The sequence below is a fragment of the Rhineura floridana genome, chromosome 8, assembly GCF_030035675.1.
Source record: "Rhineura floridana isolate rRhiFlo1 chromosome 8, rRhiFlo1.hap2, whole genome shotgun sequence".
Lineage (NCBI taxonomy): Eukaryota > Metazoa > Chordata > Lepidosauria > Squamata > Rhineuridae > Rhineura > Rhineura floridana.
Window position 1 is genome coordinate 74,695,700 of NC_084487.1, and position 26,214 is coordinate 74,721,913.

The 26,214-nt window shown below is 40.0% G+C and overlaps 2 protein-coding genes and 1 long non-coding RNA gene across 5 annotated transcripts; 2 read left to right on the forward strand and 1 right to left on the reverse strand.

Annotated features, from left to right (window-relative positions):
- The first annotated feature begins 5,894 nt into the window (after positions 1-5,894).
- TMBIM4 (transmembrane BAX inhibitor motif containing 4) lies at positions 5,895-16,190 on the forward strand. Of its 2 annotated transcripts, XM_061639807.1 has the most exons (7): positions 5,897-6,118; positions 9,083-9,191; positions 10,209-10,314; positions 11,399-11,432; positions 12,080-12,197; positions 12,886-12,931; positions 15,038-16,190. In XM_061639807.1, exons 1-7 carry the CDS (start codon positions 5,929-5,931, stop codon positions 15,242-15,244), a joined length of 810 nt encoding a protein of 269 aa, XP_061495791.1. In that variant the 5' UTR covers positions 5,897-5,928; the 3' UTR covers positions 15,245-16,190. The 2 variants fall into 2 exon arrangements, with proteins under 2 accessions (XP_061495792.1, XP_061495791.1); XM_061639808.1 differs by lacking the exon at positions 12,886-12,931 and having other exon boundaries at positions 5,895-6,118; positions 15,038-15,150.
- Positions 7,483-19,256, reverse strand: LOC133390700 (uncharacterized). Of its 2 annotated transcripts, none has more exons than XR_009764455.1 (4): positions 19,123-19,256; positions 18,558-18,620; positions 13,550-13,679; positions 7,483-9,970 (listed from the first exon to the last, which is right to left on the reverse strand). It is a non-coding gene; the product is annotated as an uncharacterized LOC133390700 (long non-coding RNA). The 2 variants fall into 2 exon arrangements; XR_009764456.1 differs by having other exon boundaries at positions 18,979-19,256.
- On the forward strand, positions 19,115-25,165 carry LLPH (LLP homolog, long-term synaptic facilitation factor). Its single transcript, XM_061639809.1, has 3 exons — positions 19,115-19,396; positions 22,441-22,642; positions 23,385-25,165. The coding sequence occupies exons 2-3, from the start codon at positions 22,453-22,455 to the stop codon at positions 23,546-23,548; spliced, it is 354 nt and encodes a 117-aa protein (XP_061495793.1). The 5' UTR covers positions 19,115-19,396; positions 22,441-22,452; the 3' UTR covers positions 23,549-25,165.
- The last annotated feature ends 1,049 nt before the right edge of the window (positions 25,166-26,214 follow it).

Below are 26,214 nucleotides of genomic sequence, written 5' to 3' on the forward strand. Positions count from 1 at the left end.
CCGTCACCACATTCCAAGTGCCTCCTTTCTAATAATTTTGACTACTAGCATTTGGCTTTAGTCCTTTAACAGCAATAATAAAAGACTGTTGTGCATATGTGTTTGTATGTCTATTCTGTGCGTCGCCCAGAGTGGCTGGATAACCAGCCAGATGGTCGACTAATAAATTCAATAAATAAATAAATAAATATGTCTGCCTTTCCATCTGCCAACAGTAAGGAAAAACCATAGTGCAGTGGTAGAGTATCTGCTCTCCATGCAGAAGGTCCTAGCTTCAGTTTCTGGCATCTCCATGTAGGAAGAGTCTCCTGTCTGAAATCCTGGAGAATCGCTGCCAGAAAATACTGAGCTAGATGGACCAATAGTCTGTCCCAATATAAGGCAGCTGCCTATGTTTCAGTTCTCTTTCCTCTCTCTCTTTCATGTTGGGCAAGTGTCCTTAATGGTCTATAACAATCCTGGGGGCTAGATGGGAAACACTGTTGGAACAGATTAAGTCTCAGGGCTGCTAGATGCTTGTCCCTAAACCCAGACTCTCAACTGATGCAAAGACTATATCCAAGCAGCAATCCCAGTTATACCATGGGGCTTTCAGAATCTATCTGAACATTTTCCCCAGATGATGCCCTAAACTCATCTTCCTTTTTAAATATATTATTGTTGAATGCATTGCTTCTGTCCAATATCAAAATGAAGTAGAGACTGAAACTCGGGTGTTTCAGATTCACGTGGGAAAATTCAAATTTTAAAATGTGTGAAAGGAATTCTGATTTTATCCCCTTAGGAACCCATCTTTAAAGTATATTTAATTTGCTGAAGTTAAAATATAATGTTTGCAGTGAAAATTATAAAGGAGAAGCATGTTTGCATAGATGTTCTCCTAAATGCAGGCTTGAAGAGATTGTGGTTTGTGGTTAGCAAGTTTCCAGAGCCACAATCAAGGCAACTCGGTGTTAAAAAGAGGAACTGATGCAAGAATGTTTTCTTAGGAGAAGTCATATATGCTGGAAATGTATTGTGTGAAGTGTTGATCATTATTCCTTTTTGAGATGTTTTTGGATGTCTTGTTATGTACCTTAAATGTGTCAAACCAAGGTTAGAAGGGCATAAAAACCCTTCCTCTTTTTATGTGGATGAACAAAAACAGTCCTTAGACACATAGGCCAGATACCGCCCCCAGGGGAGGATACCAGGGCAGTGATTGGCACAGGGGGTCACAAGGTTCAATGTATGTATGGTGTATTAATTATTATAAAAAGCAATGTTTTCCTGTTGATTGGCAGAGTGAAGTTCGAGAGAGCTTCCTCTCCCATTATGCATACTGGTATCCTTTGTTATTGATCAATAAACCTCTGTCTTTTGGAGCACAATCTTGGTCTGGAAAGTTTTTCCTACAACAAATGGAAATAAGATACAAAGTTTACTGGGTGACCATGGATTACACACCATCTCTCAGCCTAATCTGCCCCTCAGGGTGAAAACAACAGAGGGGGACCATGACCACCCCAAGAAAGAAGGGCACACTTAAAACGTAGAAGAAATAATTATTTGTAAATAATAATTTACAACCATAGTGTGAAATCAGATACATATCAAGACATAGTATGAAGAAATATTTATATAAGCACGACTGACAAAGATGGTATTATTTACACAACCTGTAAATATATTTATAGTGCAATCCTATGCATGTTTACTCAGAAGCAACTCCCAATGTATTCAGTGGGGCTTTCTCAGACAGGGAAGCATGCACAGGACTGCAATTCAGTGACAAGGAACTTCACTCAACCAATCCAAAATTCAGAATCATGCCACTTTAAGATGTTTTGCAACTGTTTTATACTTGTTTTATGGTTATTGGATTTTAAATGGCTTTATTTCTTGTTGTGAACTGCCATATTTTCCAACCCTACCTCACAGGGTTGTTGGAAATATTCTGAATACATACACACTGGAGATGTAAAAATACATACACCCCATATAATAGTTTATTGTCAAAACCAGTTGCCATTGCAGAACATTTTTTTAAGTATTAGTTTCCTGCCAGATAAAAGCAGTGACACCTAAGTAAGCCCTGCCTAACTGCTTTTTTTAAAAAAAGGACCAGAGAGGGAAGGATATACAACATAATCCTTTCCTATGTTCACTCAAAAGTCCCATTGATTTTCAGTACAATCCTAATCATGTCTACTCAAAATAACTGAATTCAGTGGGGTTAACTCCCAAGTATGTGGAATTAGCATTGCAGCTTTACTCCCAGAAAACCTTCATATTGGTTTACAAAACAGGTTATAAGACAAATAAACTGCCCTCTTCAACAGTCCAGTAAAATTTACTTGTTTGACTCCTTAATTAGAAAAGTATAATACCGCAGCATGTACTTCTTAAAATTTCTGCTCAAAAATTAATTGAAAGATAAAATGTATATGCCATTTTTGCAAGTAATTAAGAAATGGCATGCACTTTTATTATAACTAAAATGGTTTACTGTGTATGCCCACCAAGATTCTTCTGTGATCTTCTGTTGTAGTGCAATCCTATGCATATTTACTCAGAAGCAAGTCCCAATCCTGTATAGAGAAGTACTCTTCATGCTTGTAATTCCTGATGTGAGACAAGCAGAAAAGGAAACTGTTCTCAGAACTTTAAAAGGACTTTACGTATTGCTTGGGGGTCTAAAAACCTTGTCGATCACAACCCTGACTTAACTTATTGGCTAAAAACCTGAAAGGGCAGGGATTAGAGCAGCCAGTACTAACACAAGTTGTGGGGGGGGCTGACAATTTTGGTTTATATCTTGTGAACCAGACCACCTAGAAACTTAGTATTTTAAAAAATGAAAGCTAAGAGTCCGGAGTTTAAGGTGACTCACCTGGAGAGGAACCCCCAAAGCCGGAGTCTCCAGCCAAAAACCAGAGACCTGGCAACCCTAGAATACTTTTCCAGAACTTTCCAAGATGGCTCAAATAATAATCACTCTGTATGATGTACTTCTCTTTACTTCCTTTAAATCCTTCTTCACAATCCACCTTTTCTGTGAAGCTGTTTGGCATAACTCCTTAGTATCCAGACTTCACTTTAACCCTGTGCGTAACTAAACTACATATATTCTTCCTGTTTATCCTTACCTTCAGTGTCCTGGTCCCTTAAAAGTTATAAAGTGCCCACTTACATTGACGGTGCTATCTTTTAATTTCTTTTGGATGTTCAGGCTGTGAGTGCAAAAGTGAGGTATCAGCAGGTTTGTCGAGACCCTTAAGGCTTGCAGATATACAAAACATCTTCATGGTGAAAAAAATCTAAAGAGAGGAAATCCCTTCCCCCACTCCCCAAAAGAAACGGCCCAGTGAGGGCTGGGCATGCTCAGTGCCCATGGAATGCTGCCGCTGAGAATATATATATATATTCAGACAGACAGACAGATATGAAAACCAGACGGCAGAGCCCATGAAATTACTTTCCTGGAAAAACAGTATAACAGAAGAGACAGAAAAATATAGGGAGAGCCATCTCATTGTCTTGACAGCATTTCCTGGTTCTCACTGAGAAGTTATTTTTAAAATATCTGTATGGATGTGCGAGCTGCCAGTAGAAAACAGCTTTTAAAAATCAAATACTTTATAACATAGTTGGGATTGGGCCCAATTGTGTCTACCACCCACCCATGCTCAATGGGTACAGAACACTGACTGACTATTGGGGTGCAGAAAGAGAAAACCAAGGTAGCGGGATGGAATTGAATGGATGGAGCCATGAACAGAGCCATGAGCCCTCCAGTCTGCAACATTTTGATACAGGGCCCCACTTGTATACTAATGATAATTATAATGATAATAATAATAAAAATAAACAGTAATACATTAATGTACAAATGTGTAGCAGTTCCATTTACCAATGTCAGTTCAAAAACATTGTTCTAAGAAGTTTTATCCTATAATTAGGATCCAACATAATGCACATCTTACCAACTCAGCTGAGAGAAAATGATATCCTCAATTTATGAGCTAAGAATCTGGTTTTTCATAAATTAAATAATGAACATTATCTCAGGCATATGAAGGGCTTCTCACAAAGCAATAAATGAATGTCTTCTAATTTACTTATTTGCTTAACTCTGAACTGGATTTTCTAATTAAAAAATGTTGCAGTGGGAAAATTTCATATTTGGTGACTTTCTATTTTATTTCTAGAAGATATCGCAATATTCCAAAATGTTTGCTCTGAGACTGTAAGAAAATAAAGCCTGTATAGTAATAGGTATAAGCAAGAGGTAATTTCAAGTTTGTAGATCATTAATTCTGCAGCAAATTACAATGGTTTCCTTTTTCTGCCATTCTTATAGTTGATTATTAAAAGCATTACTTTTTTAAAAAGTTAACAATGTATAAAGGAATCAGAAGTTGGACAGTCTGGTGGCTTGTGCTTGGATTGAAAACTTTGGTTTGGTTTTGCCTCAATGAAAAAAGGAGGGATGGAACTGAAGAGAGGAGGGATAACGTAAGCCTGAGGCTCCTTTAAGGCTCATTCTTATACTACCAAAACTATAGTTTACTGAACCAGACTTGCAGCTCTTCAAGGTTAGCAAGGAAAATAATCAGGCCACAATTTAAAATGGGGAAAAAACTTTGTATTTCAGCCCTCTTCCAAGGAGTTTGCCTTCAGACCGTAAGTTTATGTTCATAACAAAGCCTATCTAATAAAAGTTATTCTTGATTAGGATCTTTAAACTGTGCTTCACATATCCAAACACTCTTATCACTTGTGGATACAAGAGTGGTTATTGTGACTAACTACAAACCTACATAAACCATAAATTCCTGCTTTGCTCTGTAGAATGATTGTCTGGAATGGCAACCGAGTTCTGCAACAGTGTTCTTTTATGAAACATAAAATTTAATTTAAGACCACAAAGCACAACCCAAAAAAAATCTTAAAACATTACTGGAAGCCAAAAGGACCTACACGAATCCAGCATAATATAAAATTATCACTATCAGGAAAATTGAGGTGTTCTGCACCTTAGATCAAATTAGCTACTAAAGGCAGTGGTAATGTGGTAAGTTTTTAAGGCCCATTTAAACCCAGTGAGGGTGGGGGGCTTGTCTGATGTCCCAGGGACTCACATTCCACAATTGTGGGGGCCCTGCTGAAAATCTGTGCACTCCACAGTCTGTCTTCCTTTACTGATGGGCAACTCATAAGCAGATCTTAAGGTAAGAGCAGTAGTCCTTTTTGTAATTTAGTCCCAAGTCATTTTGGCCTTTAAAGGTTATCACTAGCATTTTAAAATGGACTGAAAAACACACTGACAACCAAAGTTAACTAGTACAATACTGATACTTTGTTCTGACCACCTGGGTCCAATCAGTAGCAAAGGAGCCACATTTTGTACTAACAGACTGTTTTAAAAGGCAGTCCTATCCTATTAGGATTGTACTGCTAGAGCAAAAGAAAACATATTGCAAAACGAATCTTCTTCCATTCATTTTCCTCCTATCTAGGAAAACATCATCAGCACAACTTTCCCATTTAAATATTGCCACTCTATGTATTTTCCAGTGTATCTGGTAAACACCCTTCTTTACAGAATATCCCTAAAGCCTTTCTTTGTAAACTTTCAAGGAATATTCCTAGAGAAAACAGTCACAATTTCTTACTATCCCTGATAGTAAGATACTATAGTATCTCTGACAGATCAAAGTATGGGATTAATGAACAACCCTAAAGACAAAGCAACAACCACACAAGTCTTTGGTGCGCAGAGATTTAATATGCTTTAACCTCCCCCCCGCCCCTCCCAGTGCCTAGCTTACTAGGTGCCCTTCCGGACAACAATTGGTGAGTGGTGACGTCACAACGGAAGTTCTAACACAGCAGGAAATGAGAAGCCCAACACCTAGGCCAATTAGGGCTCTCAGTGATCGATTGATGTGTATTCACCCGGAAGTGATTAGCATCCAGGAAGTTGATCGTCGCCATAGAGTTGAGGCCGTGCCTACGGAACCGAAGGTAGCCGTGATGATGGCTGCGGAGAGTCCCTGCTACCCGCGGACGTCCATTGAGGACGATTTCAACTATGGCACTAACGTGGCATCTGCTAGCGTGCACATCCGCATGGGTAAAGAGCGACATTTGGCGGCGGCCTCCGTCCCCAAATTTACTTTCCTTCCCTTAATACAACTCTGGCTTATTTGGTTTCAGATCTCTGCACACTCCCAGGACCTCAGGCGCCTGGGCTGACTGCCTCTCCATCCGCATCACTCAAAGTTTAGGGGAACACGCACTCCTTACCTGCCGATCGGGGTTTCTCCTTACTTTTGGTTCCATGGCTGGTAGAAGTGACCCCCTAGGGAGGGAAAGCTGGCTTTCTTGGGCTGAGTAGGAGGCAGTGGGATGATCCAGGACTTTCATTACTGCAGTGTTTTGGCAGCCCCCCACCTCTCCCAACACACACACACACGGATAGAAGCACAAATATAAAGTTAAGCTTCTTCACAGTTATGACATCTTGTGTAGAGAAAAAGAACGACCCCCATATACTGATAATGCTTATTGGTTAGAAGGAGAAAAATCAGATCCAATTCTACTGGCTCCACATTGCAGATGGTTGGAGGTGAGGCAAAAACAGTTTGGCTTACAACAGCCTTGCAACGTAGCCCACTTAACATTTTAAAACTGCATATTTATTCTGTAAAGCTTCTTTTTTACACTGCTCTCTTGCTGAAAAGGATCCCAGCGTGGCTTTCAAAAATAAGTTGTAAGATAGTCAGCTGCCCTCAGGTTTATAATCTAAAAGACATGACATGCAAGAAAAAAAAGGAATAAGGGACGGAGGGAAAAAGCAAGTTCGGTCACCAGTTCTCAAAGTTACAGTTTTTATTGCAACCATCTGGGATGAAACAATTCAGGTAGCCTGATGGAATGGTTGCTTCAAGGTGACAGGTGAGAGAGCCAAAAGCAGCTAGTCAGCCTCTCCTCTTAGCAGAGCTGATAGGAAAGTCCTGGTTCTTCTCCTTTTGCACTCTGGTTTTTATTTTATAGAGAAGGCAGTGTTGCTGACAATCCAGTATAGTAGTCTGGCTACGACTTATAGTTGCTTACACCAGCCTTTAACAGCTGTCATTTAGAACTGCAGTTCAGTCCCATACCCACTCACCTAGGAGTAAGCACCATAGAACTCAAGGGGACTTAATTTTGAATAGATACACATAGGATTGTTCTGTAGGTGAAATATCATGTCAAGGATGCCAGTCTCTACTGCAGTGCTATGTTTGCCATCAATATGCAGATAAACAGTAGAACAATTGCCTGGGATATGCAGGGATTTTGCATGAACTCAGTTTGCCAAGTTTTTGCTTAAACTGCCAGAAAATATCACAGTTATGTTTGAGAAAGGGCAGTTCCGCAAAATATATCCCATACAAACCTCGGATTACATCAAAAGTAATTCTTTTTAAAAACAAACAAACTCTGAAAGCCAACACACAGTTTAATACAGATACATGTTGCACTATTTATTTATATGCCAACATGTTGGGGTTTTTTACCACTCTTAAGAGCATAAAATGGAGATCCTAAATGAAATGTGAAGACAGATAGCAAGTTTTTCTCTGGTCTTTCCTTATCGCTATAACAACCAGCCCAGAGCTTGGAAAAGTTACTTTTTTGAACTACAACTCCCATCAGCCCAATCCAGTGGCCATGCTGGCTGGGGCTGATGGCAGTTGTAGTTCAAAAAAGTAACTTTTCCAAGCTCTGAACCAGCCCCACCTTGGGAGGAAGGTATAATCTTCTTGAGTTTGCTTAAATTACTGTCTCTTCCCCAACATCCTCCCACTCCTTATCTTGCATGTGAAACCCTTAGAATTGTTGGATGTGAGCATGGAATTACATCTTTGAGTTGAATAAGATAACAGTAGTCCCCTTTGTATGTGAATCACATAACAGGACTTCATGCTTAGAAAGGCTATGTGGGGCTGATTAGCCCATTTCTAGTCATGATGCCCCATGCATGAAGGGGGCTACTCTCTCTTTGCCCTCCAGCAAAACCTACCCTGCCTCCCCCTGCCATACTGGATTTTTTTAGATGCTGCTGAAGTCACAGAAGTAGCGCTAGGAAAAATGATGTCAACACTGCAAGGAGTTGTTAGAGTGGCAGAAGAAGCCCTTGAACCAACAGCAGATCCAGCACTGTTCTTTGCATAGGTGATTCTTGTTCTGGGGCAACATGAATACCCATTGTAAGCATATAAGTAGATGTAAGGTGCAGGAGGAAGTCCATAATAATTCATTGGTCAGCCATTTATGTGAACATAACAAACATTTCATTTATGAAGTGTTGGAACTGTTTTTGCAGGGAAATAGTTACTTGGGCTACTCGTGCTCCCTGATGCATAATGTTGGCAATGCTAAATGAGCATGATATTAACCTGTGGCTGCCCTTCAAAGCAGGGCTGTGGAGTCGGAGTCAGAAGCAATTTTGGGTGGAGTCGGTAGAAATGTACCGACTCCGGCTTCAAAATAAATTTTGATTGACAATTTTTTTAAAATATAAATTCAAAATGTCAAAGAAGCTTCCCATGAAGTCAGCTGTATTTGAGCATTTCACCATAACTCAAGATGGAAAACATTTTGTGTGTCAGTGTATGACACAGGACCCAGATGAAGACAAATGCTGTGATGCCAAGATCAGCGCATATTCAGGCAGCGATAAAGATGCTCTTATGAGAGCTTCCAATTTAAAAAGACATTTACAGCCCTTTCCAGGGCTGTGGAGTCAGAGTCGGAGTTGTGGAGTCAGAAGCAATTTTGGGTAGAGTCGGACAGTAGAAAAAAAAGAAGAGTCGGAGTCGAAGGTTTGGCGTACCGACTCCACAGCCCTGCTTCAAAGACCCACTTCTTTCATTCCAGTGCATACATTTCTTTCTCTTCAGATTTCACTAATGTGTTCTTTTTTGTTTCTATACTTTGTTAAAATATGTATTATTTTTCCTACTTGTTACTTGATTTGGGGGTAAAGTCTTTAAAAAATTGAGGACGTATTATGCCATGTTAATTTGTTGTTTTGTTTTCCATATCTTAGCTTTTCTGCGCAAAGTCTACAGCATTCTTTCGATTCAAATTTTCTTAACTACAGTGACTTCTGCAGTTTTTCTGTACTCTGACACCATTCGGGCATTTGTACACGAAAGGTAGAGTCTTTTGCTCAGTGCAATTGCATGGTACTTTCCCTGACTTTTTAATGTACAATAAATTATGGACAGAATATAATAATAGGTTCCAATGTAGTCCAGGAAATTTTGCTAGTATCTCTGCTTTTGAAGCATAGTTCTCTTCTGGGCATAGATCACCACTATACTGTACCAAAGAAGCGAGATTGCCACTAGTACTTATTTTCTTCTTTCCCTGTTAACAGCAATCTGGTTTTCCTGACATTGGAGCTGAAGGGACAGCAAAATCCTCACTTTTATATTTTTTGTGTATCATGATGCTGTTAAAGGCATGAGAGTAAGGCAACACTGCAAGTGATAGATAAAGCTATCCTGCTGCTAAGAATAATACACTGCAGTTATATAGGAGTTCAAAGCATGTTGCGTAAACTGCCCATACTGTAACCCTTTAAGGTAGGTCAGTTACCATCCCCATATTGTAGGTGAAGGACAAAGGCTGAGAAAGAGCAGATTTTCCTTCCCCTCAGAATGAAACCCATCTATTTTCTCTCACAGAATTGATACAGAAATAAATTGCTGCTATGAGCACGACTCTTAATTTATCTGAGGTTTGAGGATTTCATATGTTTGAAATATTGGTAACTTTATAACAAATAGATGTTTTAATTTCATATGGCCAAAAGAGAGGTCTCTCACTTTCTTCACTATGGGCATATTTAAACCTTTAAACATACATTTGGTCCATGGACTTTTATGCGTAGATGTGCAGTGTTGAACTCTTTTTGAAATAACAGAAATGCCTGGAAAATAAAATAAAAACAATTAATATTAACAAGAGTATAGTTGGACAGTGGTATGCTAACGTAAAGAGTATAATAATATTTGGTTTTGTATCTTGCCTTTTATTGTAAACAAGTTTATTGCTCCTGATTTTTTATATGTGATATTTTTGAAAATAAAATAGATTTTCAAAAACAAACAAAAAGGAGCTAAGAACAGCAAATTAATGTTGACTATGTTCTCTTTAAAATCTTGCAGCCCTGCTTTACTTCTGATATCCTTGCTTGGTTCTTTGATTGTGATTGTGGCATTAACTCTATACAGACATCAGCATCCAATTAACTTATATCTTCTCTTTGGATTTGTAAGTATTTTCATAACACACATTTTTTACCATTTTTTGTAGACTTTAAAAATGGTTGCAGATAATCTGTTGGACTGAATTTACTGTATTGTACAAGGTCCCAATTTCTTTCCCAAAATTTATTTTGCTTTAATTATCGTTGTTCTTCTAGTAGCCTTCTGTTAATATCACTTAAAACAAAGAAATGCATTTAAATGGAGATCTGTACGATACATGTGGTATCTTCTGAAAACTGGTGTACATTCTTTTTTTCCTCTGTGTGCTCTTCAGACCTACACAGTAGTGTGAATGTTTATACTTTAGGAGGGCAATGGGTTGCATCCACCACTGTGCAAATGGAGTTCCACTCAAGCACTGGGATTTCTGTTTTCTGTCCTTGTGTACCCCCAAAATCTGCACCAGAGGGTCCCCATACCACTCTTCAGATCTTTGTGTGATCAACATGAAGGCTGAAGATGATTTTTAAGTGTGTTCAGTTGAATGAACTTAGAAATTCTCCCTATGATCGGAAACCCTGCTAAACCAGGATTCCCACTTGTGGGGAAGATTTCCAAGCACATTTTATTGAACACACTTAAAAACCCTTTTCAAAACTTTCTAGCAGGCTGTGGGATTTTCTGGTCAAGGGGCAGGTCGTTGTTATTAGTATTAATAATAATTTTACAAAGAACAACCCAGGAATGTTAGGGGCAGGGTTTATGTCCCCATTTTAACCATGCGTGTGTTCACACAAATGCCTTAACACAGCTAATGTTTAATGTGAAATCACTTACAAGCATTGTCTGCTTCTGTGGTGGTTGGTGTAATCTTTAGGCAGAGAAAAGTAGATAGAGGGATGCCACTTTTCCCTGATCCAAGTATTTTTAACTTGAAATAAACTTATTACTCAGCTGGCATGCATGGAACCCAATCTAATGGCTCTAATGCGCACACACAGTAAGTCTATGAGCTGGCCCTTTTCCCATCTCTTCAATGTCTGGTGTAATTCTACCAGTACAATGAGTGCATTAGAGCCCTTTCGCTTTGGATTGCTGAATGATGCTGCCATATTGGCTTTAGATGATGCTACTTTTCTTTTTCACAGACCCTTTTAGAAGCACTGACTGTTGCTGTTACAGGTAAATATTCATGCTTATCATTTATCTCACTGGCAGGGAAAGGAAGAAGCACTATTTTACAGTTTGTAAGTACCAGCTGAATAATTGTCAGTACAGAGATCCACAAAAATGCTAGCCTGACTGATGCAAAGAAATGGGCAGGGGCTTGTCTTTGACCTTATACAGGGCTTTGGAAACTCTTGAGATTGTTGCTTAGGAATACCTCCAAAGTTCAATATGACTGCAGGTGTGAACCTCTGCCATTTTTCAGAGCCTAAGAAAAGAAAAGTTTTTTCCCCCTATAGTCATGCTAAGCTTTCAGAGATACTCCCAAGTAGCTTGTAGCTGCTTCTGGGTACCTCCAATAAAACAGAATCTGTACCATGAAAGTGCATATTCCTGCACATTACTATTCCAGTAGAGTCTATAGAAATGTGGTGTTAACACTTGGGAAATGGGTTATTCTTGGGATTAGAACTGCAACCTTAGATGTCTCATTGCCAGATTGCAGATATGCTTAGCTGTTGCTGTAAAAGTAGACAGAATGTGGCTGATAAAACACAGGGATTTAAATGTGAGCATGAGGCCTGTGTTGGTTTTAGTCAACACAACAATATTTAATGTTTGATACAGATTTTAATTGGCCTTTCCTTATTTATTTCCTATAGTGACTTTCTATGAAGTATCTGTTGTCCTACAAGCCTTTATTCTGACGACTGCTGTGTTTGTGGCTCTCACTTTGTACACTCTGCAGTCCAAAAGGGATTTCAGCAAAATTGGAGCAGGGTAGGTTACTTTCCAATAGTGGAATACATTTGTGAAAATTGGTAAGTTTTCTGTAAACGCAGTCAGTCACTGCACTCTGCAGGTGAGTGTCTCCTGCAGATACCATCTTATGGAGGCCTGTTCCACACAATATAGGAATCAGGCGCTTAGTGTTGTGGCACCTACTCTTTTGGAATTTCCTCCTCTTAAATATTAGACAGGCTAGACATGAGCCACAATGTAAAACTACCCAAAGATGTGTTATCTTTTTAGAGCCTACTGAAGACCTTCCGCTTCCAACAAGCCTTTTAACTAGAGATCTTTCTCAGTTTGTGTCTGTTTTGGAATTGTTTTAAGATGTTTTTGTTCTACTGATTGTTGCTTGCTGCTCTGGGCTCCTTTGGGAGGAAGGATGGGATATAAATTTAACAATTAATCAACATTATTATTATTAACTAACCTACAAAAAGTAACATTTAGGTACTTGTAGAGGTCGGTAAAATACTTTTGTCTCTTTTGAATAAAATGCAGTGGTGGCAATTTTCTATGGTTGAGTTTATGCCAAAGAAAGATCAGGGGGTGAAATGGATACAGCAAGTACTTGTAACTGTGTCAGAATCCAAATGTACATTTTATAATATGCATATACATAAATAAGATGAAAGCATAATTTAAAAAGTATGTCATTAACCTGCTGATGTGTTCACAGGCTGTTTGCTTGCTTATGGATACTTCTGCTGTCAAGCTTTTTAAAGGTAATAGGTCATGGCTTGTGATTACTATTGACAACACCAATGGATAATTAAAACATTAGGGGTGGGTTATGAACTATGTAACAATTTCAGATGTTGAATTAAAGTACTGGAATAGCTAACAACAGTTTTTTCTTGATTTTTGCAATTATTGTATTGTGTGCTTGTCCTGTAGCTTGTGTTCTTATTATTGGCATATGCTAGGTGGGGGAAACAGTTTGGGTCATTATATTAGTAAAGATTGTGAATTTTGAACCTGTATTATTATGATGGTTGTGAAGTTGCAATTAATTTCAAATTTTTAAAGTAAAATTATATATTTAATTGAATTGCTACAGTGTGTATATTTTAAACGTTATTTTGGCTAGCCTAAATAGAACTGGACTTTTCATGCTTTGGGTTTATATATTGAGACATTGCCAGACATTGCCTTCCAAACTGACTGGAAAGCATGGTTTCTTGATCTTGAATGATGACTGAATTGATCTAGTATAAGTTCATTCCACCAAGATCTGCTGGTGCAAAACCTCAATTGGGGTGTGTGTGTTTCTAGACAGGCTTTTGTAGTGAACATAGAACATAGCGAACATAGATCAAGACTGCAATACCATGCATACTTACCTGGAACTTAAGCTTCCTTGAGCATAACGGCACTAACTTCTGAGTAAATATGCATAGGGGTGTGCTCTAAGCGGTAGCAGTACTTAGTGTTTCGCTTTCAATATATCGATCTGTTTCCTCTTGAAGCAACCTTTTGAATATGAAGTAGGAAAAGCTTTAGTACACATCATTTGACCTGTATGCTATGCTATATATGTGTCAATACAATTTTAAAAAATCAGATGTTGTAATCTTGACAAAAGTAAAAATGGCATAAATATTGCCAAATAAACCCTCTATTCAATTAAGAAATCGTAGATCTGTGAATATAATGTGGGGGATCTTTTTTAGATAGATCTAAATAAAATCTAAGAGCATCTCTTTCTACAGAAACATAGATGGTTAAAGGTCTCAACTTTATTAAAGATTGCACTTAAAACGGCTTTTCAGGATGTTGCTACACTTCAGGAATAACTTATGAGACAAAATGCTAAGTCTTTGCTGAAACTTTTAAGGATAGCAATATCCTCAATGTGTTTTTAGAATTTAGAGAATATGTGCATTTTTTAAAAAGTCAGTAATGTTGCAGTAGAATGGGGATTAGGACATGAGAACCAGGGGTGTAGTTGTCCAGGGTCTGGGGGGGGGAGATCTTAGACCTCTTACTTTTTTGGGAGCCAGGTCTCAGCAGGGTCCCTATGTCTCCAGCGTCCTATGAGCCAATCAGCATGAAAGGGGAGTGTGTTAGCCGATGAGAAGAGTCTTCTAACTTGTTTTCTTGCCTTTTCCTGCTGATTAGAACCAGTCGGAGTCAAAGGAGTTCCTATTAGTTTCTAAAGGACCGTCAAATTTATTTATTTATAATTTATTTATTAATTATTTGATTTATATCCTGCCCTTCCTACCAGTAGGAGCCCAGGGCGGCAAATGGTAACAGTAATAAAGAAGCAGAAAGCAGTATTCAAGCCTGGCGAGATTATTCTATAATTTCAGAAGGTTGTACAATTTTAGAAGAAGGTATAGCTGTGACTACCATGAAGAGTTCCTGCACTTCTGAATTTGCATCTACGCTACTGATGAGAACCCTGTCAGTCTGTTCTGAAGTAAATTCAGTCTTGCTATTTTAGAAGAGCAGTTCTGTTATAGCACAGATAGGGAACCTGTGGTCCTCCAGATGTTGCCAGACTCCAAATCCCATCCACCTAGCCAGCATAGCAAATGGCCTGGGATGATGGGAGTTGTCGTCCAGCAGCATCTGGAGGGCACAGGTTCCAAACCTTTGTACTATAATGACTACCGTGGAAGAGAATGTGACAAGGCCTTACACTGACAGAATAAGTAAAGCACTAAAGCCTCAGGAATGAACAGAATATGGTATCTTGTGGACTTACAGCTTCTCTGTAAGTAAGCAAAATAGATCCTGTTTTTAATTACAGTTCCATTGTTAAATGTAATTTTTGGTGTGCTTTATGAAAGAAATCTAAACATCTCTCTATTATTTGGTTACAGCTCTTTTTCTATAGTGAAGCACTAGAGTTGGTACTTGCCGCTGCAGGAGCCCTTGTGTTCTGTGGATTTATCATCTATGACACTCACCTGCTAATGCACAAACTCTCCCCTGAAGAATACATATTGGCTGCAATCAACCTCTATTTGGACATCCTCAATCTGTTTCTACACCTGCTGCGTTTGCTAGAAGCATTTAATAAAAAGTAATTGGGAGTTATCTCAGAAGTTTGAATTTGGATGTGGCATCAAAAAAGTTAGTAAGACCTAGAAAATCTGCAGTATGTTCAGAGATTGAAGCTTGTTTTTACATTCCATGGTGGTTTCTATATAAAGGGTGTTTTAGATAACTGATGTTTCTGATTCTATTCTGAGACCAGTTAATTACATATTGTAGTCATCTTGCATATCGTTTTTGATTGAAAGAGTTGCTCATCAATCTCCATTTGTGCCAATAAGCACTATTAAAATTCTGTTTTATGCAATAATTGCCGCAGATGTGTCCTTTGAGATTCACTGGCTGGATAGCATAAAATTGAGTCTCTTTAGTATTGAACATCAAAGCTTTAAATAAGCTAAAATTTTGTTGTTGGTCATCTGTGAAAGCATTTCGATTTGAAAGAATTATTCCACCGCTTGGATATACTACTTCTAAAAGGTTTTTAAGTACTTCTAGTTAAATACTGTTATTTCCAAATGTTGCAATATTTTGGAAGAAATAAGCCTCTGCTCATTTGGGATGGGAGGAACTTGATTCCAAAAATGAGTAACTAATAAAAGATGGAAATGATTGTTTGGCAGTAGTTTCTTCTGTTTTGAAGGTCTGCACCAGGTCTGTTTTTGGTTTGTGAAAATTTAAGAAGTTCAAAACTGTTTATATATAATATATACACAAACACCATATTCTCATGTTTTCTGTTGATCCTTCCAGAATGCTGGAATAGTGTGAAATATGTTTTGGCCCGTTTTTCCAAGGCTTTTTCATTAACTGCTAATAAGGGGTAAAACACTTCTGTGCATTGGAGTATTTATTGAATGGTGTTTTGTACTGACTGTACTGTGAAGTGCTGGCAGTACAGGAGAAGCAATTACATTCCATCTGCTCTTCTTTGGGGATGATATTAAGAACTTATGAAAATAAATGTTATGAAATGTTCATTATGCATGTCATTTGCCTCTTTGTTTTGCTTTTTGCCTAGTGTTGCAGGATTGTGAACTAATGGTTTCTTGATGATTAAGCAAACAATTACAAGCAAAAAATTAATTCCTGTTGTGCTTGATACATAGTCCCAAAAGCTCACACCATTTGGGTGACTGTGCTTCTCATTCCAGACATCCCAGTGTTTAGCTTCTAAAACTAGGTCTTCCAAGGTAGAAGATTGCCTGCTGGCCATTTCTTTAAGCTAGCTGCTCTTCCCTTCAGTCTTGTGTGTGCAACCTGGTAATGTCTTTTTCACATCAGTGACCAACATCAGGTGTGTAGATAATGTCATTCCCTTGTATTTTTACAGCTTGAGTCCTTGTATTAAAATGGGTTCCAGTGCTATCAGGAACTGATTCAAATTACGTCCTCGGTGTTCAAGATTTAATTAAAGAGGAAGCCGTAACTCAGACTTTCTACAGCTAAACTAACAAACTTGGGGTTATAGCACAGTACTGTAGCACAGTCATTATGGTATGCTTGTGGTAGAATATCTTCCAAGAGTTAAGGGGTGGGTAGAAATCCATTTTAGGATTCTCCATAAAGATTGTCATATTTTTAAGGAGGTGAGGTGAAAAGGAGTCGAGAAAGTAGTGCAATGTAAAGTACTTGTTAGCAATGAGCAATAATCATAAAAAGAGAAGCAAAACACAAAAACCCAGGAAGTAGGTTGTGCACCAAGCCCTAATGCCAACTGTTTCAATATCCACTCAGGCATTATACTTATGAGAGTATCAGCCCTATTCGTTCAGCTGCTCATCAAACATGCCTTTCTACTGTCTACATGGGACAAATCAGTCAGTCTCTATGTAAAAGAATAAACAGGCATACATCACTTAAAAATGGCAGTGTTGGGAAACCAGTGGGAGAATATTTTGGTACCCCAAGATGCTTTGTTGCTGTCATGAACTTCGCTATTGTTCAAGGAAGACTCCAGTGTGAAATTACTGAACTAAAAGTTACTGGTTTGAATCTATGCATTTAGGACTCAACAACATTTGTCCCACTACAGATGTTAAATTAGCATAGCAAAGCTAGGAAGCGTCATTAATTACTGCTTTGGGGAATTGTACGCATTTGAGCTTTACACAGATATGTCACAGGCTGTACCTCTTACATGTCTTGGTGTTTGTTGGCCTCACTGTTCACATTTGTTGCCTGTACCATGTATATTTTAAATATACCAAGCAGAGATGTTCAGACTTTCTCCCTACAAGTAAAGGCATCACATGTGAGGGTGGAGCTATTATTGCCACATCTAGGCTGTGTGTGTGATTCTTTCTCAGGCATACCTCTACTTCTGGCCAACTCACTAGTTCTACACACTGAGTGGTCATTATTGTAAACAGTTAACGTGGGCTCGTGTAGTGGGCAAATGTGCCCAAGATGTAAATTCCTTTGCTTGTTTTAAATAATGAAGAATGATTGTTTACAGCAGGGCAGTGGAGTCGGAAGCAATTTTGGGTGGAGTCAGAAGCAATTTTGGGTGGAGTCGGAGTTGGAGTCGGTAGAAATGTACCAACTCCGACTTCAAAATAAAATTAATATTTTAATATTAATATTACTTTATTAATATTAATACATTAATATACATTTGCCATTTATGAAGGAGTCGGAGTCAGACAGTAGAAAAATTAATATACATTTGCCATTTATGAAGGAGTCAGAGTCGGGACAGTAGAAAAATATCGAGTCGGACAGTAGAAAAATAGAGGAGTCGGAGTCGAAGGTTTGACATACCGACTCCACAGCCCTGGTTTACAGAGTGATCCTAACCACATGAGGGATGAGAGAGCAGTCTAGCCATTGCCACAGTCCTGTAGCTCATGCCAGCCTGGGGCATGGAATGCAAATACCTGTTCTGCACTATGCCAGGCTGGCATAGCAAATGGGTTCAATGTTGTCAAGTGATCCTGGGCTGGCTCCGCCCTTTCCCTGGTATCACTCCTCGGGCAGAGGCTGGCAGAGCTGTTTTGGGCTGGGCAGAAGGAGACCTTTTCCCCAACCAACCTCCCCAGTGTGGTGGTTCAGGGTGTGTGTGTTGGATTGTAGGCTACAGGCCTATGTTGATATTAATATAATTGTTGTTATGTGCCTTCCAGTGGACTAGAACTTGTGGTTAATTTTTCATACAGGGTCGCCATAAGTGCTCTTAAATTATACTTTTCCAATTGAATTTTAAAGGTATCCTGGAGCCAATTATTAAGTTGTAAATTGCAAGCTGCATGCACTAAGTGTGTTTCTGACATCATACTGTACATTCCCCTGTGGCCGTGCGTTGTAAGAGTAGATTAAGAGTATCTTTCATGCAAGTTTGGTCACCGTTAACTGATTTCCTCAAGGAGGAGCTTCAGAGAACATGTAGGCTTTCCTGGAATACAGCTTCTGAAAAACAAGAGGAAAGTTGTTATGGTGGGGGCGGGGGAAACCTACAGACATTATACTTATTTAAGGTATTTATACAGCCCTTTGGGGGAAGACCTCGTGAATACTTAGTTTACAATAAGTATCAACAAAACGCATCAGTAAAAATGTGACAATAAAACAAAACACTTCATTTTATTCTTTTTAAATTAAATGCAGTTAATACAGCCTAGAACCTGGGACCTAAGTATTGCGTAACAGAATTTAAAAAAAACCACAGACCAAATGGGGGCGGCAAAGACACTCCTCGCCGAGGGCATCTTTTGGTCTAAGGCCGACCCTGGTGTGGGTTGTGCGCGCATGACTGGGACTGCCTCACCCCAAGGCTCCTTAGGGAAGACCCTGAGTGACAAGCCTTCTCCACGTGCTCGGCCTGTGAGAAGGAAGGGCTAGTTTCCTATAAAAAGTGTAGTTTCCCAATCTAGAAGAAGAAGCCATAGCCCGGTCTGACTCCACACAGCACCTCCATTCTAGCTGGCCTTTTTTAGAAGCACAGTAGCTCCGCTAGCCCTCGAAGCCCCCGCCCTGAAGCTGCTTGTGCAGTCGTGCAGCGCCGGAGGGACTCGCCAGGGGGCCCTGTGGGCCACCAAGAGAATACCGCTTGCCCCCGGAAGCGGCATGTTAGGCGGCCCAGCTTTTTGCAGCGCAGGATACGTGCGCGCAGCTCCGGAAGAGGTACGCCATCCAGCGTGCTTGTTTTTTGCATGAGCGTCTGAATAAGAGGGCCGCGCTTTCAGGTAAAAAGACTGGGAGGAGGGGGTGAGGGTGTCTGGTTTTTGTTTTTCCGCTTTGCGTATGCTTTGGGTGAGACTGAAGGAGGCAAAAGACTGTTTCTGAGCCGAGGTCCTGAAGCCCGTCTGCCTAGTTGTTTGTCGTAAGCAAGCCCCTGATTGAAGGAATCCCGCTGGGACAGGCCAAAGGTACCATCTAGTCCAGCGTCCCTGTTTCCTACAATGAACGGTAGACATCCCATAAGCTGGACGGTCCCGCCTTGTCTGTCACACCGAAGTTCAGAGACATACTCACGGTTCAAGTTTCCAGAGGGTAGTCCCTTGCAACAAAAAACAAGGACTCCTGTGACACCTTAAAGATTAACCCATTTCGTGGACTCCTGGCCGCTTCATCAGATGTATTGGTTCTGAGAACCGCAATAGTGTTTTGTGGAGAATAGAATCCATACCCCGTTTATTCTTCTGGGCCTAAAAAGTAATTAGCAATACTTAATTAAAAACTTAAGAAGAGCCCTGCAGGATCAAGCCAAAGATCTATGTAATCTGGCGTCCTGTTTCCCACAGTGGCCAATTAAATGCCTTTGGGAAGCCTAAAAGCAGGATGTGACCACAATCGTCTATTTGCGTTCCTCAGCAAATGGCATTCAAATATGTATACCTCTGATACTGAAGGTTTAAAAATAAAGTTCTTGGACCGTAGATCTGCAAAGATAGATGAAAGTACATAGCCAGACCCCCAAAGCCATCAGGGAACCTGTTGTGGTTAGTATTTGGGAGATCGGGGTTCAAATCCCCACTGAGCTATGAAGCTCATTGAGTGACCTTGGGCCCATCAGTGTGCCTCAGCCTAACCTACTTTACAGGATTGTTTTGAGGGTAAAATGGTGAGGAAGAGAATATGTACATCACCTTGAGCTCCTTAGAGGAAAGGTGGGATATAAACATAACAAGTAAATAGTGTCCTGCATAGGATTTGGAAGCATGAAAGAAAAAGTGGGATGGCATCAAATCACAGGAGAAAGGAGGAGACCTCCAGGGGTACAAGATCATTTTTTTCATTGAGCCCAATGTGTTTTGAAATTAACCTAGGACTCAACTTGGTTGTTCAAGAGAGTTCTTGAGGAAGAACTTGGTCTGAAATGTATTGGGCTCTGTAAAAAAGATTTCCTTTGTGTACCTGACGGTATGCTTCCTTTGTTTTTCCTGCATTGTCTTTGGTCCCCCTCCTTCATGGAGGAGAATAAATTCTGCAAACCAGGCATGCGTATGTGTGTTTATTTAATTAATTAAATTTTTTAATGGTTTCCATACAAAATACACAAAGTTGTGAACACTGTCCATAAAACATAGATATCAACGTCCTTCATTATTAACCTGCCCTCAAATTCACTCTACTTCTGAGGCCGTTCTCTCTCCCCCATCAGAATTTAGTAGTTGAGAACAAGAGAGAGTGCCCAAAAAATAAATTTATGGAGGACAAGGCTATCAATAACTACAGTATTATCCATGATGACTATATTCTACCTCCATTGTTGGAGGCAGTGTGCTTCTGAATACAAGTTGCTGAAAACTGCAGGAAAGGACAGCGCTGTTGCACTCAGGTCATGCTTGTGGACTTCCCATAAGCATCTGATTGGCCACTGTGAGAACAGAATGCTGAACTACGTGGGCCATTGGCTGATCCAGAAGGTTCATCTTACGTTCCAAGGAGATACACTTACCCATGCATTGTCCATCTTTAGAATAGTGCAGAAGAATAGTATACAGTGCTGCTTCAAAAGGCATTCCTCAGGTAAAGTTTCCAGCAGGACAATCCTATATATGCTGACTTGGAATTAAGTTCAAAATGTGCCTTGCCTTATAACTGCGTAAACTACTGCTTTATACAGCCATTTCTATATGTTTTGTTTACTTTTTATGTGTTCTTATTGTTTCATAAAGGAAACTTGTAAACTGCTTCAAGTTTATAATTATGTAGAAAAGTGACATATAATTATATCAATAAATTCTGTAGAATTCAGCTTATAGTGTGTTAATCCATCCACAGACACTAACAGCCAAATCCTATGTAGAATGAGTCCATTGATTTCAGTGAGCATAAGTGTACTTAACTCTCCACAGACTCAGACTAATCCTATTTTTTTATGTACATTGGTCGTCAGAACTAAGAAGTATTCCTGCATTATACTAGAATGCATCCCCCTTGACTTCCATTGTTGTTGTTTTTAAAAAAGAGTACTTGTGGATATAGCTAACAGATGGTACATTTATGTTAAGAGTATACCTCAATCTACTGGTGCGGGCATGCAGGTCCTGTAATGTGTCTAGTTTTGCAGGAGTTTTCCAGGGTCACCAACCTTCATGGATCCTTCGGCACATTTGCAAACCAGAGAAACTGTTGTGGGCACACCACACACACACACCACAACCACAAATGCATACATGTACCATAACCTTTTTTATGAGACTGCTATTTTGTATATATTGCTATGATGATGTTAATTTTTTTAAATTGTTGTGCCTTACTAGCCAGTCTGTGCTCTCATTGGTAGGGAGAGATATAAATACAAGGAAACCAGGAAACCACACATATATACATGCATGACAACCACATTCACACACATGCACATTCACTCTCTCCCCCTCCATCAATAAGACTTGGAAAAAATAGTTTTGCTTTTTTTTTTAAGTCTAATGTGAGTGGGGGGTGTTGATCCTCCTGGATATTGCACATGGAGAGGCAGCAAAAGGTAACCTTCCCTCTCCAACTGCAATCTCCAGGAAAATCAAACACACTCTTCTATTGTAGAACGTTTTTTTCAAGCCTGATTTTTTGGGGGGGGTATTACAGCTGGGAGTGAAAAGTTAACTCTTCTCTCCCCGGCTGTAACCTCATGAAATCGCTGCCTGTGCTGCAATTAGGCTTGGAAAAAAGTCTTCTATATGCTACAAAACAGGGCTTCATTCCATCCTAATTTCAGCAGGAGGAGACCCTGTGTGTACCTGTGGCGACCAATGGGTTGTCTTGCCCTTTATTTCCCTGTTCATAGAAGTAAACAAAAATGGCAAAAAGCATAAGAAGCAAATGGAAGAGAAAGATGCGAGCAGAGAAGAGGAAAAAAAATGCCCCCAAGGAACTTGCCAGATTGCAGAGCATCCTGAAAACAAACAGCGATGTTCTAATGGATGAAGTAAAAGAGATAGCAACTGTCATTCCTGCTGAGAAAGTTACAGAGAAAAAGGATCAGGATGGTGAGTTGACCTATTTTTTTAGATTTTGTTCTAAGGAATGCAGCAAACTAGCTCTAAAAAATTGGAAGCAAACTTCTCATGCTATACAATTCTTTTGATGTTTCAGTTTCTCATTTTTTCCTTTTGCTTTCAAGTCTCTCAACATTTCCACTAAAGAAATTCAGCCATTGCTACTGTGTAAAACACAACTGCTTCCCTGGCAGGTGTAATAGGCTGGCATAGAGCAGAACTGTGTGTTGCATCAGATGGTCTATCTGCAGAAGAAAGTTGCTGTGCTGTTACATGTATTTTGATTTGTAGTTTTCCTTATCCAGGTGCTGAGCACTTTCAATGGGACTGTTGCCCATGTCCAAAAGGGTTCAGCATCTGATGTTAAGCATAGGAAAATCAAAGAGGGGAAAATATTTATAAAAGTGGATCCCCCAAACAGACCCTTCCCCCCATTAGTATTCTCTTGTCCTTATTGCTCTCTCCTCCTTTGTTCCTATCCAAAACAGGATGTTCTTCCTATCTCTTTACTTGGAAAACTGCTATTGTCCTTCAAGTACAACACATACAGTGCAGTCTTTCACCGCAGCCTCTTTCCAATCCTTTGCCCTCTGATCCGTTTTAGAATTCTTCTGAATCATTATCTTAACCTCCAGCATTTTTTATTAGTTAAAAACACTGTAGTTGAAAGCCAGCTGATGCAGCATTTTACACAGTGCACTCCCTTAAGTGCTTTTTTCTTTTTCTTTTCCAGAAGGGAGTAAGATGGACATGGATACAAAAAGAAATAAAAAAACTCTTCTAGATGAGCATGGACAGTATCCCGTATGGCTGAATCCCAGGCAGAGGAAGAAGCTTAAGGCAAAGCGTGCCAAAGGAAAAAATAAGCCCAAAGTACCAAAGGGATTAGCGTGGTAGAATCTGGATGAATTAAAAAGGCAGGAAAAAAAGACTATACTGAAAAAAACTTGAGGCTGCCAAAAAAAACACCAACCCATGTGACTTACCCTTCACTAGTTGTTTGGGTTTTTTTGCTTTAAAATATTATTATTATTATTTTTGCTTCAGACTCTAACTGTCACTTCGTAAAATGTCAGTTTGCAGTGATAATGTCACCTTGGAATACTGTTGATTTATTGAGTTTCATGTGCATTGTATGTGTTGCAGAAATTAGGATACAGTTAAACTGAATTCATTGAGCGCAATAGTTGGTTAAGTATACCCATTTCAAAACAATGCTTTAAGTCCCATTGATTTCAATGGATTTTAGTCACAACTAATTCTCCCTGTATTGTGCTCAATATAAATAATGTGTACTTCCATCTTTGTGCTAGTACCAAGTTCCAACAGAAATATGTTTATTTTCCTGCTGTGGAGGAGGGGATCCATGGATGGGATACACTACGCAGTATGCAGATTAGGAGACAGCCTTTGAATGGGATGGACCACCAATCTCATTTCTCTCCTGCCTAGTTTCATAGCTTGCCACTTCATGTGCTTTATGTTCCTTTCATTTGAACGGGCAGGAGGTAAGAATATGCTGTGTAGCCCCATCCTATGCATATGTACTCTTTTCTGTTGGGTTCCCAACTAACAGTGCAATCCAACATTTATGCCAGGCTCATGGGAGTTGGATATGGGTCCCAGCCACACTGGCAGATGCCCCTCTTCCTGGCTCAGCTGCAACAGAGCTGGGACTTAGCCGGCTCTGCCAGGGGTCCGCTGGGGAAGCCCAGCCCAGTGTACGGGAAGCCAGCAGAAGGCCTCCAAAAGGGGTGTTCCAGGGGCATGTTGGAGGAAGGGTCAGGGTGGAAGACTTGTGTGATATCCAGGCCCTATTTGGCTCCCTCCTACGGCCCTCCCTTGCAGCAATGGGTACATCAGGAAAAGGGGTGGTGGAAGGAAACATGTATTTTCTTCCTCCACACCCTCCCCTCCATGTGGCCTCCAAGCGGCAGGTGGATGTGGCAGCCCCTTCCGCCACCTCTGCCTCCACTGGCTTTGATGCCACCGGCCTCCAACAAGTTGGATTGCTCTGTAAGGCTGCAATCCAGTATATGTCTACTCAGAAGTAAGCTGCTTTGGGTTCAGTGGGACTTACTGCCAGGTAAGTGTGTTGAATTGCAGTCTAAGAAAGACCTGCAGCCTCATTCTTCCCTTGAAATCAGTAGCACTAGAGTTGCAGTCTGGTACACAGTTGTCTTGGAGTAAGCTCTGTTGAAATCCCTGGGCCTTACTTTTGAGTAGACATGCTTAGGATTGTGCTGTAAGGCGAGAGTCCTATACACACTTACTTTTGGGAATAAACTGCATTGAACTTCATTGGAATTATGAGTAAACATGTAACTACTCATTCAGTTAACGTTGTACTCTAAATATATATTTTTTTTAAATCGGTAAATGTGACTGGATTAAAACTTGCAAACTTCCCCATATGTTAATGGCAAGTTGTACACTGTAGTTTTGAAAAACTGAATGTAGAATGTATCTGAATTTCATTGCTTCTCTCTGTATAAATAAATGGCTTAAAGAATTGCTTAGGTGTCTTGTGGGTCTGTAATGTAGGTTCATTGTTTATTTCTAATCTCCTTTCATGTGTTACAATTGTGAAGAAGGTCTGTGTGTTGTACAAGGAGCAGGACTGTGCTGCTGGCCCCTACACCTGCTATTGCATGGCCAGGTCAAATTATTGTCTGTTCAAGAAGCCCAGGACTGCTCCCTCCCTTAAGGATGTGTTGACCACACTTTGAATCCACATACTCCTTTAATAAGCCATTAAGGACAAAGGAGCAAGTGATTGGGCACATCGTTGCAATGTCATCAGGATGCATCAGGTGAAACTGATGCCATGAAGTCACAGCAGATGTTGCACTGAACACCTCACTGGAGTCTACAAAACGTGGCATCAGGATTGCTACAGGGGTAAGAGATTTTATCCTCAAAAGTGCTTTGCAAAGAAGTCACACTGGACTTCTGAAGCTCCATTCCCTGGAGTAGATGTTAATAGGCCCCAGACAATCAAAAAGCTCCACTACCCTCACTGCCATGCAGTAAGCACAATTATGCGCTCTCACTCATGTTCAGTTGGCATCGCAGCAGGTTTTTTGCCACCTGCATTTCAGGTGTCATCCAGCCTGTTTCATCGGCCTTAGTTCCCTGGTATATCAAAGTGCAGAGAAGGTAGCCAGAGGAGACCATGTCAAAAGCCCAATGCATCTCAGTGTTCTGCAGTGACAAGGGCTTCACAAAGATCACCTGCTCCATCCACTGGGCAAAAAACTCAAGAGCATTAAGGAATCCATTGGATTCCATTAATTTTGGGGTGCAGACTATCCAAATTGATCCACCACTCATGCAAGGGGGGGATCAAAGCTGTAAATCCAAACTTCATCCTGAAGTAATCTGACAGGGTGATATCCACCCCCTATTTCCAAATCATCCCTCCATTTGGAGCAAAGACCAAACTGAGGGTTTGCCCTTCCCTCTGTATCAGACTGTTGACAACTTGGGAGTTGTTTGTTCTGTTTTATGGTATTATATATGTTTTTAATGTGTTATAAGGCTCTTTAGGGTACACATGACAA

Coding starts and splice junctions, on each gene's coding strand:
- LLPH (XM_061639809.1), top strand. CDS start 22,453: ATGGCAAAAAGCATAAGAAGCAAATGGAAGAGAAAGATGCGAGCAGAG. Junction 22,643..23,384: donor AGAGAAAAAGGATCAGGATG/GTGAGTTGACCT, acceptor TTTCTTTTCCAG/AAGGGAGTAAGATGGACATG.
- TMBIM4 (XM_061639807.1), top strand. CDS start 5,929: ATGTGTATTCACCCGGAAGTGATTAGCATCCAGGAAGTTGATCGTCGC. Junction 9,192..10,208: donor CGGGCATTTGTACACGAAAG/GTAGAGTCTTTT, acceptor AAAATCTTGCAG/CCCTGCTTTACTTCTGATAT. Junction 12,198..12,885: donor TTCAGCAAAATTGGAGCAGG/GTAGGTTACTTT, acceptor ATGTGTTCACAG/GCTGTTTGCTTGCTTATGGA.